At 46.0% G+C, this 20,118-nt stretch overlaps 7 protein-coding genes across 7 annotated transcripts; 3 read left to right on the forward strand and 4 right to left on the reverse strand.

Annotated features, from left to right (window-relative positions):
- Positions 1–34: 34 nt before the first annotated feature.
- YML6 (mitochondrial 54S ribosomal protein YmL6) lies at positions 35–838 on the forward strand (the record flags this gene model as incomplete). Its single annotated transcript, XM_018878285.1, has 1 exon — positions 35–838. One exon carries the CDS (start codon positions 35–37, stop codon positions 836–838), a length of 804 nt encoding a protein of 267 aa, XP_018735604.1.
- A 1,461-nt stretch (positions 839–2,299) lies between these two features.
- Positions 2,300–3,601, reverse strand: YOX1 (Yox1p; the record flags this gene model as incomplete). Its single annotated transcript, XM_018878286.1, has 1 exon — positions 2,300–3,601. The coding sequence occupies one exon, from the start codon at positions 3,599–3,601 to the stop codon at positions 2,300–2,302; it is 1,302 nt and encodes a 433-aa protein (XP_018735605.1).
- A 3,042-nt stretch (positions 3,602–6,643) lies between these two features.
- YEH2 (Yeh2p) lies at positions 6,644–8,191 on the reverse strand (the record flags this gene model as incomplete). The annotated part of the gene is made up of 1 exon (XM_018878288.1): positions 6,644–8,191. One exon carries the CDS (start codon positions 8,189–8,191, stop codon positions 6,644–6,646), a length of 1,548 nt encoding a protein of 515 aa, XP_018735606.1.
- Positions 8,192–10,565: 2,374 nt separating this feature from the next.
- MET14 (adenylyl-sulfate kinase) lies at positions 10,566–10,832 on the forward strand (the record flags this gene model as incomplete). Its single annotated transcript, XM_018878289.1, has 1 exon — positions 10,566–10,832. The coding sequence occupies one exon, from the start codon at positions 10,566–10,568 to the stop codon at positions 10,830–10,832; it is 267 nt and encodes an 88-aa protein (XP_018735607.1).
- A 280-nt stretch (positions 10,833–11,112) lies between these two features.
- DID4 (ESCRT-III subunit protein DID4) lies at positions 11,113–11,544 on the reverse strand (the record flags this gene model as incomplete). Its single annotated transcript, XM_018878290.1, has 1 exon — positions 11,113–11,544. One exon carries the CDS (start codon positions 11,542–11,544, stop codon positions 11,113–11,115), a length of 432 nt encoding a protein of 143 aa, XP_018735608.1.
- Positions 11,545–15,804: 4,260 nt separating this feature from the next.
- On the forward strand, positions 15,805–16,953 carry RIM11 (serine/threonine protein kinase RIM11; the record flags this gene model as incomplete). Its single annotated transcript, XM_018878291.1, has 1 exon — positions 15,805–16,953. The coding sequence occupies one exon, from the start codon at positions 15,805–15,807 to the stop codon at positions 16,951–16,953; it is 1,149 nt and encodes a 382-aa protein (XP_018735609.1).
- Positions 16,954–17,193: 240 nt separating this feature from the next.
- Positions 17,194–17,715, reverse strand: VPS68 (Vps68p; the record flags this gene model as incomplete). Its single annotated transcript, XM_018878292.1, has 1 exon — positions 17,194–17,715. The coding sequence occupies one exon, from the start codon at positions 17,713–17,715 to the stop codon at positions 17,194–17,196; it is 522 nt and encodes a 173-aa protein (XP_018735610.1).
- Positions 17,716–20,118: the final 2,403 nt, after the last annotated feature.

Genomic DNA, 20,118 nt, shown 5'->3' on the forward strand with positions numbered 1-20,118 from the left:
CCAGTTATCTGTCCAGGAAAGGATTTAAAATACAATGTCGATGAGGACATGGGGCCAGAACCTGCTGAAAGCAGTTACTAATAATGCTGTTTCCTCCTTGACGAGTAAAAGATTTATTAATATAGCGGCCAGAAAGGCTACACCTGCAAACTACGTGCTGGCTACCTACAGAGCATTCCCCTCGCTAGAACCCATTCGATTCCAACCTGTTAGCAAAGATTTACTCGGTTTACCTGTGAGACGTGACATACTATGGCAAGCGGCAGTTTACGAACGAGATGCCGCTCGAGTTGGTTCTCGTGAAATCCTCGGTAGAGGCGATATGGGATACAGTAAGAAGAAGCTTTTACCGCAGAAGGGAAGTGGTAAAGCCCGTCAAGGTGATAGAGGTAGTCCTATTAGACATGATGGTGGTAGAGCATTCGGAAGAGCTCCAGGCCATGATTACAGCACTGAGCTTCCTAAACAAGTATATGCTAAGGCCATTCGCACTGCCCTGAGTTATCAGTATCAACAGGGCCATCTGCTTATCGTAGATGATGTGGCTGATTTCGTCACTGGTCATGAAAATGCTGGTAAATTATTCATGTCTGAGCATGGGTTAGTAGGAAAGTCGGTTACTTTCATTGTCGATAATTTCAGAAACAACCTCAATGATGCTACTGTCAAGCAACGACGAGTAGAGATCGTGTCCAAGGAAGGTGTCACTGTACAAGACATTCTCAAACCACAGAGATTGATTATTGAATCTAGAGCTTTAATGTACCTTGCTCAAGAGTATCAGCCAGTCAGTGCTCTCAATGCCATTAGTCCTAAGCCCATTGAGACCGCTGCTTAGTCTCATGCTCGACTAACTAATCATTTGTAAATAATAGTATTTTTCGCATGTTCTTTGATAATTAAGAGTCTGCCTCCGGCCTCTGGAGCTTATTGATACGTCTGTTCCATCTGGATTGTTTCCTATTTGTTTACTAGTTTGGCCAGTGGTGAGAGATTCCGGATGTCGGATCAAGTTCAAAGAGATATAAGAGCAATAGCATTGTCGTTCTTTGTTAGTATCTTCATCCAAAGGATACAGAAAGATGATTAATAACAATAAATAATCAAGGCTGTTTCAAACCTGAGCCACAGAGTCGTAATACATAAAGTGCAAAGCTGAGGTTGGTGTGAGATCAAAGCTGCCTGTGGGATAGAATCCGTTATAACTATAGGTTTTTCGAGCTACCTCTGATGATGTCACAAAACATTGGAATACACGGTGAGGTGATGATTTCTTTGCCTCGTCTATAAGCCAATTTAGGCTCGTTGAAACAAGTTTGTTACCAATACCTTTTTTCTGAGACGCAGGATCCACTGCAAGGACCGCTAGAGTAGCATGTCCAGGAGGTGTAGATAGACTTTGCTTAGCAGAAACAGTCTTACGAAAGTAGTCCGTGAGATGTTTCTTATTGAAAATACGTTTGTGACGAATGTTCATAGAAACAACTTTGCACATATAGGTGAATACTAGCTTGATCATGAAGAGAAAATGCAGGCAACGACTATGAGAACTACGACGGATTTTGTACACTCTTGGCAGATGATAAGTTATGTAGCCAACAATTTTCTCAGGATTATCGTCCTTATAAGCAGCCCAGATAAATGTTCGCGACTGGTGAAGTTCAATTTGTATTTGCAACGCTTTGTATCTGACGAGATTATTCCAGTATTCTTGCCTGTGAACCTCGTCAGCATAGTCGCAGTTGGTGAGCCCTGTATATTCATGGTTGTATAAGTAACTGTGAGCCGAATCGTTATCAAAAGCTTTGCAGTAAATCTCACCCAATTTGAGTGCCATGTCGAAAGACTGGTCTTCCTCTCTATCCAGTAACCGTATCTTCATTGCAAGAATGCTAACCTGTCTAGTAACAGCATGTAATAAACAACCAACAGCAAATAAATAGTCCAACAATCTCAATTCACTACATGCAGTTTTGTGAAGACAAAAAAAGGAGTATAATAACCAACATATGATGAGAATGTTAGAGTGAAAGAATAGCAACACAACTAACATGATTGATAGTCAGGGACGCATTTAGAAACCCAACGCCGCATCCAGGGGGTTCCCTGCAGCTGCAACTTTCCGGGGATCCCAAAACCCGACTCGAGCGAAGTGAGAGGGGCCACGGGGTCTGGGGCGGAGCCCCAGCCCGCCGGAGGCACAATCCATAGAAAGACAATTAGGACATAAAATAAAATTAGTTGTTGGATATTATACAGAGCGTTGTCATTAAATAAGTTTGTAATCGGAGAAGGAGATCTAGTTCCAAATGCCGGATCTAAGCGATAGCAGGTTTGTAATGCATTCTGCTTCGCGGAAATCTTTTGGTACAGCAGGAGCCGATAATGATTTTGTTTTAAGTGGACTGGGATGAGGACGCTTGCCATTGAGAGCGTTCGCCGAGGCAGCTCCTAGTGGTGTTCTTGGAGTAGCAGCAGCGGTCTTGCTAGTAGCGGTGGTATTGGTAGCGGTGGCAGCGGGAGTGACTTTTTTAGTTACTACTAATTCAGCTTTGCCGTCACAGGACATGGACAATCTGAGGCCAGGTGTTTGAATGGGCGATGCACTGGCCGAGGCAGTGGTGCTTGTGGAGGAGATGCTTAGGTTTGCAGTTGAAGCAGCAGGGGAATCTGAGAAAATCGTGAACGAAGATGCCCTAGTTGAAGGAGATGCAGATGGAGTTGAAAGTGCAGCAGGGAAAATGGGCGGTAGTTTGTTCTGGGCCATGTGACTGAGCAGAGACTGGGGTCTGGGATGATGAAGAATAGGTACCAATGAATCCTTGGTCGCAGTAGCAGTCGAAGTGGGACTGGTTCTAGTTGTGGTAGTGGTGGTATTACTAGAAGTGACTGACTCGGTCTTGACAGAGTCAGAAGATGGGGTCTTGGCATCAGCATTGCCAGAGTTCTCGTTATTTAAAAAAGGAATCTCCAACATGCTTTCAATTTGAGACTCCATTTTAAGCTGGTTCTTACGACAAGACTGTCTCTTGTTTTGAAACCAAATTTGAACCGCCTTTTCAGTCATTCCGACTTGCTGGGCAATTTGCTCTCTGACCCATTTCGAGGGTTTGGGACATGCTTTAAACTTCATCTCAAGAACCGACAGTTCTGAAGCGGAAGTTCTACGACGCTTTCTACGAGCCAATTGCGCGTTATCAATTGATGGCTGTTTGTATGGAAAGGTAGAAGGCGAATGAGAGATGAACGCGTAGTTACTTTCTTGATCCCAGTCCGAGTCAGTGTCTTGCAACTGAGACTTGACCGAGTTTAACTGGGATTTGAGTTTTTCCTGCTCCTGTTCTGTAGGTGAGAATGGAGTCGTGACTGGAGTTATGATTGCAGAGCTTGCAGAAGGAACTGGCGAAGTTTGACTTCGAGCCTTGTTGTATGGATAATCACCTGATTCCTTTCCCAAAGTGGAGACCGTCTCGGTCTTCTTACTGACATCCTCGTCCTCGTCAATTAAAAGCATCTTAATAGATGTACGGGCTTGAACAGAGTTGTGGAAATTGCTCGAAGGAGGCGATGGAGGATGAGAAACAGAAACATTGACTGACATGATTAAAACTGGAAAAAAAAATTGGCGACTATGACCGTGATGCAGGAGAGACTCGGGTAAATTAAACAAAAAAACGAAACTGACTGCTAATGGAATATTTATTGAAAGTGAAGTTCACAATCAATGGATGCTAATTAATATGTTGGACTGGGGTTTTGGCGGTGGATGTTAATGAAAGTAGGCCGTCCAGTTCAAACAACAAAAAAATAATAAAACAGAAATCACGTCTTTTGTGTCTGGCTCAAAGACCTCCTGTGCTCTTATATTGAAATAGCCATATGTACATGAATGTACCGTTTATTAATGTTTGTTGTGTTGCCAGGTATTTAACGTTGCTTTTTAGCGGTCATGACGCGCCTTACTACGCGACATTGAATTATGCATGATGCGTAAACGGGGATCGATCTTGCATATGGCGCTAGATCTTCATTGCGTTTCAAAACAAAACTAAACTACGAACAATATTTCGAAACAGCTTTCGAGATAGCAGAGTTTGGGGAAAGATTGCTAGCTTCGGCTGTTCTTTTCTTTCTGCTTTCTTTCTTAGAACTGTATTTAGTTTCGAATTTATTGTATTGTATCAGTTTTCACACATTGGATCAGCTAGATCTATTAATTACCGGTAATTAAATCACCTGATGAACCTAGCGAATTTAAACTCGGTAGCCTGACCATTGTCCAGCACTATATACAATTGGTCAATGTGCTCCTCAGGAATGGTGGAGATTGTAACCTGCCTAGTGTACTGCAGACCCATTTGCATGATTTGGTATGGACATTGCCAGCTATGATGTGTCGGTGAGATGTGCCGTTCTTCTGACCCACTCGTTTAAGCTCATGTACATAGACGACCCTGTTTATGATTTAGCTTTTAAACCTAACAGGCGGCTGCGGTTAGTGCTGTGGTTAGGCAGAATGAATATTAGTACACATGATTAAGTATGTCTGAAATGTGCCACTTTATCATTAGAACATTGCTTGTTGTAGATGGTCCGTCCCTATTTGTCTCTCTTAGCCTTTTTCATGGTCAATCTTTGAAAAAGGGACCCATATCGTGAATTGGTTGGTTTGTTGCTGACAGGACTGCCTCCGGCGGCTGGGGCGCTGCCCCAGACCCCGTAGCTCCTGCTTCGCAGGAGATTGCTTGACATGCCAGGCTTATACTAATATCAGTCGGCTGTATATGGTTTGTGCTCGCTTGTGAATGCAACCAAGCTCATGCGAGAAGCCATTAAATTCTTCCCTACTTAATTGCATAAGCGATATTTCGTGACGCGCGTTCTATCCGCGACTGTGCAACTTTACTGCGGTGCCGCTGTGAGACGGTGCGACGGTGCGACTGTGCTCCTTCCCTGCGATATGTACTACAGCCCATTCTTTGCATGACTCTATTAAACCCACTCCTGTGAATTCCTACGGATAACGCTGATTGCTGTACAACGAGCAACGCCAAACACGCGCGACATTCATATCCCTTAGTTGCAATTTCTATATAGGTACATAACATCTAGCCGAGATCAGGCTTAACTCTGAGCTTGTTTGTTCGTGATACTCCATAGTAAAAGTGTAGCATATCAAAGCTTATGACATTGTTTTGAACTTGGTTACCTTTTTCTTGTTAATGTGGATCCCCTCCTTTTGTGTTTCTCCAGATCCCACTGCTAACGGCCTATTAGTCCTATATTGATTCCTGTCGTCTGCACTTGTATATCCGTATGTGCCTTACTGCATGTCCCCTTACTCTATATGTGCATGTAGGAATGTAACTATCGATTAATCGGAATTCTTCATGACAGATCATGCCAGCACCATCCTAAATGGGCCAAAATAGGGTGTCAACAAGCACTCTAACTCTCTATTTTTATGTCAACGTCTGAGTTAAACTCTGGTTTAATTTAAAGTGCGTTTATCGACATGAAAAACTGCTTGTTTGAGTTTAAGCTATTGAACTATCCATATTCGGTTACAGGTACACTCTCGAACTATACACATCCTTAATTCTATATTTGATTGTGATCCATACTATAGTACTATAGACACAGTCGTATTTTCAAATTATTACTTAATGACAATTGCATTGATGTTTTTCGAATGTCTTATCGGTGATCAGCTACTGGTTGATTGTAAAATATGTAAAGTAGAATACCAAGTTCCAGCTTTTGGTTGTCGTATCGCACCTGTTTGATTCAAGGGCTCACCGACAAACACGCTTTATCATTTGCGAGAATCTTAAGGTTATTTTACTTACTCATATCGAATAAAATAAACTTAGTTTTTGCCATTGTTTTTCCATAAGATTTTAACAGAAAGGGCAAATACCAGAATAGAATTTAGTTAGTTACCGCCAGGCTATGGATGCTGCGCAGTAGTTCCTAAGATTGTTCATCAGACCGTTGCCATACCAGCGGAAAAACGGTCGATCCCAAGTCGTCGAAATAAACAGTGGTGCTCGGTGCTCTACAGCCAATAAATGCGATCCTTCCTCGCGATGCCTTATGACATTGTGCATAAAATATATTATTTAGAATTGACTACTTTAGGTCCGTTGCTCCATGCATCGTAGATCCGACAATTGAGCTACTCAATAGGTACCAAGTAAACATCAGAATTACCAGCTTGACTAGCTTATCAGTGTGATCAAGTCGAGATCTGATCTGATCATGATCAGGCGAGATCTATATTCTAATTGTACCATTGGAACCTGGCTACGGCAGAGTCTCACGATTTCATTTGCAGCGGCAAATGTATGCCTGTGATAGCGGGAATGTGCAAACGCAAGCATGCTGTAACTGCGATGTTCCTTCGGCACATCTAATGGGAACTCTAAACAAAGTCCACATAGCACTTGAGACCCCACATTTCTGGTGAAACTGCTCTTCCAAGTTCAAGCCGCAAATTGGAGCTGAAAGTGGAATGTAAATTTACTCGTTCATGAGTGCCGCTTGCGAGATGATAACATATATGGAAACCGATACTAGCTAACAAATATAAAATTATCAAATCATGATAATAAACAAATAAAAATCATAATAAAATACATATCTATAAATAAGGAGAATGCAATGGAACAAGAGGAGCGGGCCATTGCGAGTGTCCCGGGCAGTTCCATTGCTGTTTATCTTCAACACAAGACCAAATGAACTTGCTCATAGGGTCAGCTACCGAAGTCGAAGCGTCGGCTGCCCATAGGACATCTAGATGCGAGTAGTTGGGAAGGTCTACAATTTCAAGACGACGAGGGTTCTCATATGTCTCGAGACGGTTGACCAAACGAAACGGATTCACGAGGTTGTCTCTACCAGGTACAAAAAGCTGCAATGGTGGAAGGGTATCGGAGTCAAACCACCTTGGTGAGCTCTGGTCAAAAATGCAACCCTGACTAGCAAACCCATTCTTCCCAAGCCACCAGTACATCAAATCTGCACTAACATAGACAGGTGAGAATAGAAACTGGCGACTCCTATATACCCCATTCCAGAGCGTATCGTCCCATCCTAATAAATAGTTGAACATGATATAACCAAAGTACGTATACCATCTTTCCGGCATGATTGAGTGAAAAGCACTCATAGCGCCAATAAAGGCATGATGGCCAAAGAAAAACCGGTACATTGATATGTTCATTGGTCGTATCATCTTTAAGAACCACCTGTCCAGTAATGGGCCTGCAAAGACTGCTGGTGACAAGGCACAAAAGCAAGAAATTTTATCGGCTAGCTCGGGCATCAAATCCTTTGCCAGGGCATAAAACACCTGGGTAGTTCCCTGTGAATGTGCCACAAGTGCGATTTTGCCAGCATCTAGCCGAGGTGAACTAGTTCTTGAAACGGGCACTGATCTGGACCCTATCGGCAAAGCTGGAGTAGAGTTATTATCGAGGATAAGAGAAGGAGCCGAACGGCCTATATTGCTATTGGAAAGGGTTTCTTGGATAGTATTTGCGTTCAACGCAGAATTTGTTTCCGAGGCGTGGTTAACATTAGGATTATGAAGGGCGGCGTGGTTATTAGACTCAAAATTACGATTTGGGTTTGAATTAGAGGTCGAGGAACGCTTGTTAAGAATGAAATCTATCATGCAGGGCACATCCATTGTACCCATTTCTTTTATGCCCCATTTCCACATCTTAGGGTTCCAAATAGAATATATAGCGTGTTTTGGATTGAATCCACCTCTGTTATTGCCAAGCCAGACATCATAACCATCTCGTGCTAAACACAGAGCAAGACTATCATCACCACTTGTACAATAGGCAGCAGCTGATTGCATTAGTCCATGGACCATAAGAACTGGATATCTCTTGGCCCTGTGCTCATCAGTTTCGTTCCGCACCAAAATACGATGAAGAATAATTTCAAAACCATCTCTGGTTAATACTTTATATTCCATCAAGTCGAATCCTGATAAATTTAGGTAATGCCTCAGGTCAAATATGAGTTTATGCTCGCCATGGGAAGAAAGCAATGAATCAAAGAACGACTTATCTCCGGGTGCACTAGCACTAGAACGCGGTGCTGAACCTAGATCATTAGACCTACTAACCCTATCAGTGGATTTATGCCAAAAATGATGAAACAGTGCTATCCACATAAGAGTTACCAGGAATATTCCTGAGAAAATCAAAGACGTGATATAGCAGAGAACCACGGAAATCCATGTGGATTTGTGCGGAATTGGAGGGTCGACTCTGACGCCAGAGAACACACCGTGCCTTGGCGCCACGTTATAATTTTGTGACATCCTGCATGAATGTCATACAAAATATAGAGTCACTCAGACTAAAGATGCTGAGTTAAATATCCAAAATGCCGGACTGATAGTGAAGCTGATATTCAGGTTAATCTACATGTAACCGCGTTATATTATTGCTGTATAAGAAGATATTTTTGTCCGTATACAGATTTGTCCACGTGATCATCAGACACATGGGCAAGGGTAAAGAATGAAATTTCACGAGCGACTGAGATTCTACTTAAGAATCCAAATCACAAATCAGGTATTAACCGAAAGGTCGACTTAATTGTGCAATTTACAGTATCGAAAAATGAGCAGTTTACGGGCAACCTTCTCTCGTGCAGGAGGTCTAAGCTCATTGAGATACTATGCCACTCAGAGCTCTGCTATTAATACCAACTCGACCGGCACTTTTGGCGAGCTCTACACCGACTTATCCAGTCGATTCTTAAATGATACTCTTAATACTACCAATAGGAACCTTGTTTTCCGTCCTCGACGTGCCAAGGAGCTGACATCAAGAAAGAACCCAATTATTGTTGATGGACAACAACTTAAACCATTGGAATACAAGGGCAAGCCAGGAAAGGGCGATCTGTTCCGACTATTATCAGCAGTTTCAAGTGAAGAAGAATATCAACAATCCAAAACAGCATTGCAAAACTACGCTAAATATGCTCGCGACAGTCTACAGCCATTGCATTTGGCTCATTTTATCCGAGCCGGTGCTGCAGTTGGCAGACTAGAAGATGCATTCAGAACCGTTGCAACTCATAAACTATTCCACAAGAAGAACAGAAAGGGACTTGTAGTCAACACTTTTGTGACTGATGTTGTGTACAGCGAGCTACTACGAATTCGTACAATTCGTTCAGGCCTTAGCCGTAAGCCCTCTTACTACTCCAATCAAGTCTACAAGGCATTTGCCAAAACTGAGACCGAGAAAGTCGAAAACAAACTGCTTCTTAACAGCGGTATTGTCAACCTCGTAGAGAAGGCAATTGAGATTGGCGACGAAAAGACTCAAAAAATCCTCGAAGCTCGACTTTTAAAGCAACTCGAAATATTGAAACAGGATATTGATGCACTAGCGACCGAAACTCTTATCAAGCAAGGAACCAGTAAGGATGTTGTCAAATCAGTGAGACTGCCATTTGTTGTTGATGTCACTCTCGGTGTTCAATCGATCGAAAAGGTTGCTAATGGTCAAGTCAAGGTGAGCGACGAGAGTACCACAATTGCCAAATCAATCGATGTCGGTAAATTACAAAGCATTATCGACGCATGGAGCACTCATTTGCCAGCCGGAAAGGTCGACAGTTACATTGAAGAGATCAAACTTGGTTACGAAGTTGAAGCCCTAGCCAGCGAAGCAGCTGCTGAAGCAGACACCCAAGCATAAACAGTCTGAACCGAAAATTTCCAGCCATCGATACAGGACCCTCTGCACACCACCACCATCCACACTCCCCGACTAATCTCTCCAGAATCTTAGCATATTTAACCGGGTCTCAAGACTCTCCCCTGATTCGCAACTCACGTGCCTACCAGATCCACCCACTTGATCGACGGAATTTTTCATGTTCCTAACCCATAGACTCAACGAGACTCTCTCGAGGATCCCGTTACATGTAAATATAAAGTCTGTTTCTCCATACTGTAAATAACAAACACACGAACCACAAACCCGTAATACAATGGCTACCAACATCACCTGGCACGAGGGACTCACCCACACTGAGCGCACTGAGCTCACTGGCCAACAGGGACTCACCCTGTGGTTCACCGGCCTGTCAGCCTCTGGAAAAAGGTAAGATACCGGCCCTGTGCCTCCGGCGGCTGGGGCTCCGCCCCAGACCCTGGTTGCTCCTGCTTCGCAGGAGAGTTACAGGGAAACTGCCAGCAAAACGACTCGACGCAGCGAGAGGAGCAACCAGGGTCTGGGGCGGAGCCCCAGTTGCTGGAGGCAGCAATCCCCCTCCAGGAAGATGCTAACAGAGGATCCAGTACCATTGCCACTGCTCTTGAGCAATATCTTTTGCAAAAGAAGGTCGTTGCTTACCGATTGGACGGTGATAATGTCCGATTCGGATTGAACAAGGATCTGGGATTCTCGGAGAAGGACAGAAACGAGAACATCAGAAGAATCTCCGAGGTGGCCAAACTTTTTGCCGATTCCACCACTGTAGCCATCACCTCGTTCATCTCTCCCTACAGAGCCGACCGTGATATGGCAAGAAAACTGCACGAAGAAGGCAAACTGCCCTTTATTGAGGTGTATGTTGATGTCCCTATCGAGGTTGCCGAGCAGCGTGATCCCAAGGGTCTCTACAAAAAGGCCCGTGCCGGCGAGATCCCACAATTCACCGGCATCTCTGCCCCCTACGAGGCCCCCGAGAAGCCCGAAATCCACATCCACAGTGACAAACTCACTGTCGAGCAGGCTGTCGAGCAGATCACCAAGTATCTCGTCGACAACAAGTACGTCCAACTATAGATAATAGACACTTTATAGCGTGTGCCTCCGGCGGCTGGGGCTCCGCCCCAGACCCCGCTGCTCCTCTCGCTGCGCTCGAGTCGGGATCGGGTGCCCAGATAGGCTGGAATCACCGACGTCAACAGTAAAACAGTCAGCCCGACGTCCGACTCGAGCGAAGCGAGAGGAGCAACCAGGGTCTGGGGCGGAGCCCCAGCCGCCGGAGGCAGACCCCAAAACTCGAATAAATACTATTAGACAGCTACAGATGGGTAAAAGGAGAGGATCAGGACGTGATGGATTACCGTCTGAGACTGTCGAGACGGGCTTGGAGGTCGTCGTCTTCGGTGGATCCGGTGCCAGAACCGCCAACGGCTTGGGCCACACGGGTTTCTTGGACCCCGGTTGGTGCACCGAGTCCTGAGGGAGCCTCTTGTAGCGACTGGCTGAGATCAATGCCTATTTCGTCGAGTACTTGGTTGACAATCTCCTCGCTCTCTTCCTCGTCGTTCTCCATTGAATCGTCTATGGCGTCGTCCATCATTTCTTGACGCTGGTCCATGATATCGTTCTCTTTCTCGAATTCCATGGCAATCCGTTGTAGTCCAGGAAGATTCATTTGTCTGTTCATGGCACCCAGCAGTTGAGTAGCTCCTTTCATGGACTGCATCATCTGCTGGTTACTACGAACCGTCTGCATTCGCAGCGACACTGCCTGGAGCTGTGTCTTCATCTGGTAGAATTTCTGTATATAACGACGGGTGCGCACCAAATCTTTAGCCATGACATTAACTGCACCCATTTGGCCCTGTTTCGCCGACTTCTTGATATCCTGGATAAGTTTCTTCTCCTGCTGCTCCAGCTTCTGTCTTTCTCTGTCTAGTTCCCGCTGGGTTCTCTCTAAAGCTCTTTGATGCTGGTCCTTGTTAGTCACTGCTGTGTTCTTCCTTCGTCCTGCCAAACTACACCTTTTCTCCAGACCACCCTCTAACGTTTCTTCTACGACTCGAGACCGTTAGGGGCAATCCCCTCCCTACCACCATCAACCTCCGCCACAGCCTCCAGTCCAACTACTACCCTCAACTACAAACCTTTCGCATCCGCTCCTGCGGTGTCAGCCGGTGGCCAAAAGCCCACTCTAGAATCTGCATTTCCTCTCTTTCTCGCGGGCACTCTCTTGTTTCCAAAGTCAGTCGTCTTCAGTACGTCGACGCTATCTATCATCCTAACAAGCGTCATGGAGATCCGTGATAACGGTGCGCCCCACGCGCCGCATACTGGGGAGTTGACGAGTAAGGGGTCCTGCCTCCGGCGGCTGGGGCTCCGCCCCAGACCCTGGTAGCTCCTCTCGCTGCGCTCGAGTCGTTTCTAAGACCGTGGCCCGTCTCTCCTGCGAAGCAGGAGCAACCAGGGTCTGGGGCGGAGCCCCAGCCGCCGGAGGCAGCACAACCCTCGACGCAGGGTCCGGTCTGCAGGGACTTCGAGAGCGAACGGAGAATATGCAGCTCGTGTTGGCGGAAGGGGGAGTAGGGATAGGGCGGGTCGATTTACGTTGATGTGCATGGCGGCATAGATCATCGTTGGTTTGGTTAGGGCGCGGGACCATTGTCAGGTGGGCATTGAATTAAGCAAGGGACATGGCTATGCATGACAGATCGAGGAAGTAATAGGCAAGGTGGGGTGTCACGTTGGCAGTGGGTTTCGGAGCGCGGTGGGGCGATTTGGTTGGGTTGGTCCGGTTTGGTTGGGTGACGGGGCGGGGTCGAAGCAGCAGCGGCAGGCGGAATGAGGGGAATCGGGCCCTGGAAAAAAGAATTAGTACGTCGGTCGGTCAGCAGTCAGACCTAGCAAATGTCGATATTAGCTAGCAGTTGCAGCAATAACTCGGAAAAATTTCACCTGTAGCGATTCAGGCAGACCGACCGACCGGTAGAGCCGCGACGTGACATCGGAATTAGGACTGCAAAAAATACTCGATCGCATCGGTTCGGCTACTGTGTGGTCAGTCGTGTCAGAAAGACCAGGATTCAATTCAAAAGGATTTGTACGTTCCTCGTAAGTCAGTCAGCTATTGTGCTGGGTTAGCTGCTGGCGACGGCCTGTTTGTTCCCGTGAGCCGATGTAAGGGTAGGTCCGACGGAGCGGCAGGGGAAGAGGGGAAGGAGGGGGGAGGGGGAGGGGCAGCAGCGCAAGCGTGCATTCGATCGGCTGGATATGCACGGACAGAACGAGCGACGATCTGATGTTTAATTAGCTTCGAGATGAAAAATATATGCAGGTGAATGGCAGACCTAATTATTATGACATGACGTAGCTGGCTGGCTCATCGTGACCATGGGGTGCTGCCTCCGGCGGCTGGGGCTCTGCCCCAGACCCCGTGGCTTCTCTCGCTTCGCTCGAGTCGTTTTCGCCGACGGTTCCAGCAGTCTCCTGCGAAGCAGGAGCAACGGGGTCTGGGGCAGCGCCCCAGCCGCCGGAGGCAGCAACCCCCTGGCGTGGTGGTGTGCTGGGTCACTTGTCTCGTAAAATTAGGGCCAGATCTGACGTTTAGCAAGTGAACGGTCCACGATAGCTGGTCACGATAGCGGGCAGCATGCAAGAAGAACAACAACAAACATATGGAAATGCTACAGATGCTATTTTCATACTACAACAATCGAATTATGCAATGGAGACTAGGAACTTGGCCAGTATCAAATGAACGGCACAAGTGAAGTGGCTCGACTGAGAGTGGACTGAGAGGACAGAGTAGAATTACGTAGAACTGAGAGAACGAATAACCTGAATAGAAGTGACTAGAACGAATAGAATTCACAGAGCAGCAGCATGAGTAGTATATAACTAATAAGCTCGAAAATAGAGTTGACATGTAAATTAGGTTTGGGTAGCGGCAGGGAGCTCGTACAGAGGGTGTCTTATTTGCTGAAACTGAGGCAGGTGGGTATCAGGATCCAGCACGAGGATACCCCTGAATTGACCAGTGAGGGAGCAGCGGCAGGAAGCTCCGTGACCTGCATGCCAGGGTTCCTGATTCATGCCAAGCACCTGGTCATCTGATGCGGCAAATACTCTAATTAGACATAGCGTCTTACAACTGACAACGGCATCTGGCATGACTCGTGGCGGAGATACACACTAGCATCCGCCAGAGACTCTGTTGACCCATCAACCGACTCCAAACCATGCCCAAAAACGACCCTCAAACGACCCTCAACGATCCCAAAACGACCTCTAGGACCCCCACGCCACACGCGAAGCGAGCACCACCGGGTTTGGGCGGAGCCCAGCCGCCGGAGCCAGACACAAACCCCACCTCTAACGTTCCATCAGATGAGGAAAATCAGACGCGCCATTGTTGCTCGGTGATTTACTCAGCAGATGCCACACCGTCTGCAACAGGCCAAGCTTAGCGAAGCCACCAACGTGACTAGGCAGTACCCGCATGAAAAGAAGAAAAAAAACAAAAAGTGAATGCGTGCCTGGCTGCGGGCAGACTCGCTCTCGCTCGACTGACATGCAATTATACGTTTATGCGTGTAGTCCCAACCAGGCAAACCAGCCGGGACGAACACCAGAGACAGACACAGTCGGGCTGTGGTAACAGCAGCGGTCAGTGGGATATGTAGTAGCGGCGGTAGTAGCGGTAGGGATTTTTTTTTTGGGGGTGCAGTGGTAGTAGTAATAGTAGTGTAATAGTAGTGGCAGTAAGTAGCAGTAGAAAAGTACTATGCACCAGCCAGATACTCCCAACCCGCATAAACCTACCTAAAATCCAATACCAATCCCAAAACTAAACCTCCACACAACACCACGAACACCATACATATTAGAAAAACAAGCGGCAAGTGGCCCACCAATTGTACTGTGTAAGCATTTGTTTCTCCACATACACGACATCAGAGCAAACAGGATTTTCGATTGCAACCCAACTGGTTAGTAGATTTTCTTGACTGTCATTGGTATTGATTTTTTTTTTTTGTATTCACATTGAATAGACAGAATCAATCTACTGACGTCAGGTGCCTGTGCTTAGTTAGAAGTCGAGTCTGGTCAAGTCAAGTGAAGTTTACTAACAAGACTTAAGAACAAAAAAGAGAGCTTTGTGGAACCGCAGGTTATTGGGAACAGAACTCGATAGAATTCACTGTAACTGACAGGAGATTGAGAAAAGAACCCGAGAATAGAACAGTTGTGTTTGTAACGGAATCAGCAGACTGCGAAAACTGAGACACAAAGGTCAAAAGTCGGCGAATCAAGAATCACGAATCTGAGAACAAGAATCGAGAATCAAGAATCGAGAATTGAGCATCGAAAATCGACGTTCAAGACTTAAGAACCATAACTTTCACAAAGCTTTGAGAAGTCGAAACAAAGTATAAACACGAAAGCAGCTGGTAGAGTCGATACAAGGATAGCGACAGCGACAGAGCCAACGACAACAATAGCGACAAAACGAGTGACCGGGAACACAAAAGAACTGGATCGACTCGACACATTATTTGTTGTCTTTGACTTTGTATTCGATTTTTACTTGTTTTCTCATTACATTGTGTGATACTAGTGCGACATCGATTCGAACTTTGTTTGATTTGTCACCATCCTACAGACCTCTGGATCCAGATCATAACACACGACTACTGCTGACAGCAGCGACAGACCGAAGTCAACGACTAGGATATCGACGGACCTCGATTAGCTAATTATACTTGCACACTAAACAGCTACTCGTACCGTCGTACTATAACGTACCTCAAAAGTATCGCTACTAACAGCAACCTGTATTTATTGTTATTCTACCCAATTCATATATTGGTCTGCCTAATTCACTCGAACTAACTCCACCACCACCACCACCACCAGGAATTTCACGGTTTTTCATAACGACCGTCACCACGAATCTCACCACGAACTTCACTACGCCCGTTATCACAATTACAGTGTCGACAAGGCTGAAACCCCCTTTTCCTACGAGAACACACTAAATACACCACCAATGGCAGAACTAGTCCGTGAGACCGTCCAAGACGGCAAGACTGGCGAGACCCGTCCACTGTGCTATACGCAATACAAAGTGGTGGGAAGCGGCTCTTTTGGAGTCGTTTTCCAGACCAAACTATCCCCTTCGAACGAAGATGCCGCTATTAAACGGGTACTTCAAGACAAACGATTCAAAAACAGAGAGTTGGAAATCATGCGAAAAGTGTCGCATCCAAACATCGTGGAACTTAAAGCGTTCTTCTACTCGACCTCGGAAAGAGAAGAAGTGTACCTCAATCTGGTGTTAGAATACGTTCCTGAAACGGTTTATAGAGCCTCGAGATACTTTTCACGCCTCAAGATGTCGATGCCTACTATTGAAGTCAAGCTCTTGACATATCAATTATTCCGCTCTCTAGCATACATCCATGCTTTGGGTATCTGTCACAGAGATATCAAGCCACAAAACTTATTACTGGACCCCAAAACCGGCATTCTCAAACTTTGCGACTTTGGTAGTGCCAAGATTCTAGTCGAAGGTGAACCAAATGTGTCATACATTTGTTCTCGTTACTATAGAGCCCCCGAATTGATATTCGGTGCTACAAACTATACCACTAAGATCGATATTTGGTCGTCAAGTTGTGTTATGGCCGAGTTGATGCTTGGTCAACCTCTTTTCCCTGGTGAATCTGGTATTGACCAGCTGGTGGAAATTATCAAGGTACTTGGTACTCCATCCCGAGAACAGATCCGTACCATGAACCCCAACTACATGGAACACAAATTCCCCCAGATTAAACCTCATCCATTCTCAAAAGTGTTTAGAAAAGCGTCTCCAGATGCCATTGAGTTGATATCCAAGCTACTCGAGTACTCTCCTGGTGCACGCCCTACTGCCATCGAGGTCATGACCCACCCTTTCTTCGACGAACTAAGAGACCCCAACACGGTTCTGCCCGATTCTCGTAACCCTGGGGCCCCTGCTCGACCTCTTCCCCCACTGTTCAACTTCTCTGAACTCGAACTCTCCATTGCACCCCAACTCAACCACACCCTCGTCCCCCCTCACGCCCGCGAAGCTCTCCGCGCCTCCATCGGCACCGACCTCGACAATTTCCAACCTCTTAGACTGGAAGATGTCCGTAGCGATATTACTAATTAAACCTCTTCTTCACTATTTTGACTGTCTGTCTGCCTCCGGCGGCTGGGGCTCCGCCCCAGACCCCGCTGCTCCTCTCGCTGCGCTCGAGTCGACCACGTGGGTAGTGTCGTCAGGCGATATCTGACTGGTTAGACTAAATACAGCGATTAGGTAGCATGTGAAGTAGGCTCTGTGGACAGCAGCTGGAAGCACTATCTGGTCATGTGGGAGCAATTGGTATAAAATTTAGTCATTTAAATATCATAGTTGTAGAGAGTAGCTGTACTCGTCTTCCAGGTTCTGAGCGAGCCATAGGGAGATGCAACTGAGGGTCACAGCAGCGTTGCTGACGACATTGGAGATACCCATGCCTATGGTGGGCATCGGGTAGTTGGGTACCACGTATCTGAGAATCAGTACTACTACTGAGCCTGACAGACCACCAGCCAAAAGTGCAAAGCCAAGGAATAGAATGACTTTAGCTTGCCAGTCGGCTGACGAGGAGTATCCGTCGGACGAGCCGAATGAGAATGATTCAGACGTGAGCCGAGACTTCTCTACTGTGTTGATAACCAGCATACCCAGAGATGACAGAATGAATGGTAACCAGTCAGCGAATTTGACATGCACTGTCGAGGCATTGCCATGACTTGAGAATAGAGCAGAGTCAAGCATGGCATAGAATCCTGCTGAATACAATGCTCCAGCAAGGTACACTCCTCCTGCACGGAGGGTTGTGGACGAGATGCGTGGTAAGTAGAATCGGAATAGTCGTTCAGACATGATTGTGGGCTGGGGTTTATCACTGACCAATTCTATATAATGAATTTAGATTCTGGAGTATGAGAGAGGGCCAGTGTTTGATTGATATCGTATCGGTATTGACCTGCGGCGGCGGCGTTACGATCATGAAAGTGGTGAAGCTGCTCCCCGTATGTACATGTGCGGCTGATAGGATTGCGGGACATTCTATGAACCAGATAAACATTGAGTGATTGTGATTCTATTTTTAAAAGCAAATAATATCATTATGGCTTAAAATTAGAAACGGGATTTCTTATAGGTACAGAGAGTTCAATTGTGCTGTTTAACAGATCAACAATTGTGCTTTTAAAGAGTTTTTTAGGAAGGTGGACTATTGGAAGTGCCCAATAGTCACAGAGCTAATCTAGACAGGGCCTGTCAGGCTAGGATAAGCAGTAGGATATCAATAAATTATTGAATTGAATAAATAAAGTACATTAAATAAATAACATGGATGGCAATTGATGACAATTGATGACAATTGATATTATTCTCCATGGATAAATAGCGTTCATGGAATCTTGTTTTTCTTTTCGAGGCTATAACTGAAGCAGTTCTAGCCAGGCATTTCGACTGATATAGCAGTATGCTCTGAACAGTAGAAATCAGAGAGATTATCTTCTGTAGACGTTCATCATTTCACTGGTGTGAGCATCAACTGGTTTAGGAGGAGTTAAGACGGCCTTGAGGACCTTGGTCACTGATTTCTTGATAGTGGCAGTAGCCGACTTGGAAGGAGCAAGAGTTTCGTCAAAGTGAGCCATTGTGTTAAGTTGTGAGTTGTAGTAGTTGCTTGATTTCAAGTAATCGAGAAGCTAATGTAAGAATTGGTGGTGAAGATGTAGAAATATTGATTGAGAATGGAGATATGACCTCTTTTTATATTTGAAAAATATCGGACTTCGAGAAAAATCCATTGCTGTCAAAACGGCAATCTATGCACGGAACGTTGTTCGAAATGCAGGAGAGACCGTCAATCCTACCGGTTGTCGACGGTCATCGACGGCAATGATGACGATCACTACCAAATATACGGTCCGGATATTATAAAAAATATTAATAGTAGCAACCTCTTTGTAAGCGTGCATTTCAGGGTCCTTTGAAAATAGCAGCAGATTTTTACTGGAGGTGCACAGCCACTGAAAACTGGGCAGTTCCCCGGATATCGCAGTTTCTTCGTTGCTTGTGCCGTGCATTGTGCCGTTCAGAGCCGGTCGGGATCCGAAAAGTGCTTTTACTATGCAGTGACAGGTCAGCAGGAAGCCAGGTTCGTCGTGACAATCAAAATTGTAAAAATTGTAAAAATTGTAAAAAATGTAAAGGCAGAATCCTCATAGTCTTAATTGTTTTCTGCAAGCAATTAGCCAATGGCCGGTCAACGGCACGTAAGTGCAATCCCGGGATGTCAATTGCCAGCGGTGAGGAGAAAAAGCTTTTTCACCAGCTAACATTCTTTACTTTCAAAGTTCGTACTCCTTAGTACCCAAATATTAACTTTTACCTTACACAATCTAATGATTTACGGACTGCCAGACTCACCAGAGTAAGCAATTGTCGAGATCTTTAAAACAGACTGGGACCCCCAAGCAACGACTCAAGCGCAGCGAGAGGAGCCGCGGGGTCTGGGGCGGAGCCCCAGCTGCCGGAGGCACACTCCCCACCCCAAATTCCAGAAAGTGAGCGTCGTTAGTGACAGCGGAAGGCCGATAGATGAGATGCGCTAGTAGGGGATATCTTCAGCGAACCTGAGCAGATCAGCAGAACAGGCAAGCGGCTGAGTAGCGGACTAATTACTAGTGGGAGATGATGTAGAAGAGAGAAAGTAGCTAGTGGTGGAGTGGAGACCTGATGATAAACTGCGGGGTTAGAGCAGGATTAGCTAGTCCAGGAAAAGGACAAGACATGGGTCTTTGTCAGTCCAATTAAGTCCAGTGCATCGTACGACCAGAAACAGTTGTCAAATAGAGGGCCTGGCCAAGACCCAAATCAACCCGCAAGAATTCGTATAAGTTGAGTTGGTTCGTTTGGACTTACTCTGTGTGGGCGCTACGTGTTTCCCCGAAGCTTACTCCACACATGTGTGCATCGAGGGGAGGATTCCGAGACATTACCCAGGAAACGCACGAAAGAAGACCCGCTGAGCATGTAGCCGCCTCGCCTCGTCAGCAAGCGCCCTGGACATGAGATAGACTCCGATCCCGATGAGACCTAGCCCATGCTATGATGTGTTGAGCGAGACGGGCTATCCATATTCAGTTGAGAGGGCTTCTCTGGCAGATTGAGCTCAAGCTCTCAGTCGTTCCTTTTGTAAGTTGTAACAGAACAGGCCAATTTATTTATGTAATTCATATTCTATATAGCATTTAAAGCATCGAATGGCAT

This window comes from Sugiyamaella lignohabitans, chromosome A, assembly GCF_001640025.1.
Source record: "Sugiyamaella lignohabitans strain CBS 10342 chromosome A, complete sequence".
In the NCBI taxonomy this organism is placed as follows: domain Eukaryota; kingdom Fungi; phylum Ascomycota; class Dipodascomycetes; order Dipodascales; family Trichomonascaceae; genus Sugiyamaella; species Sugiyamaella lignohabitans.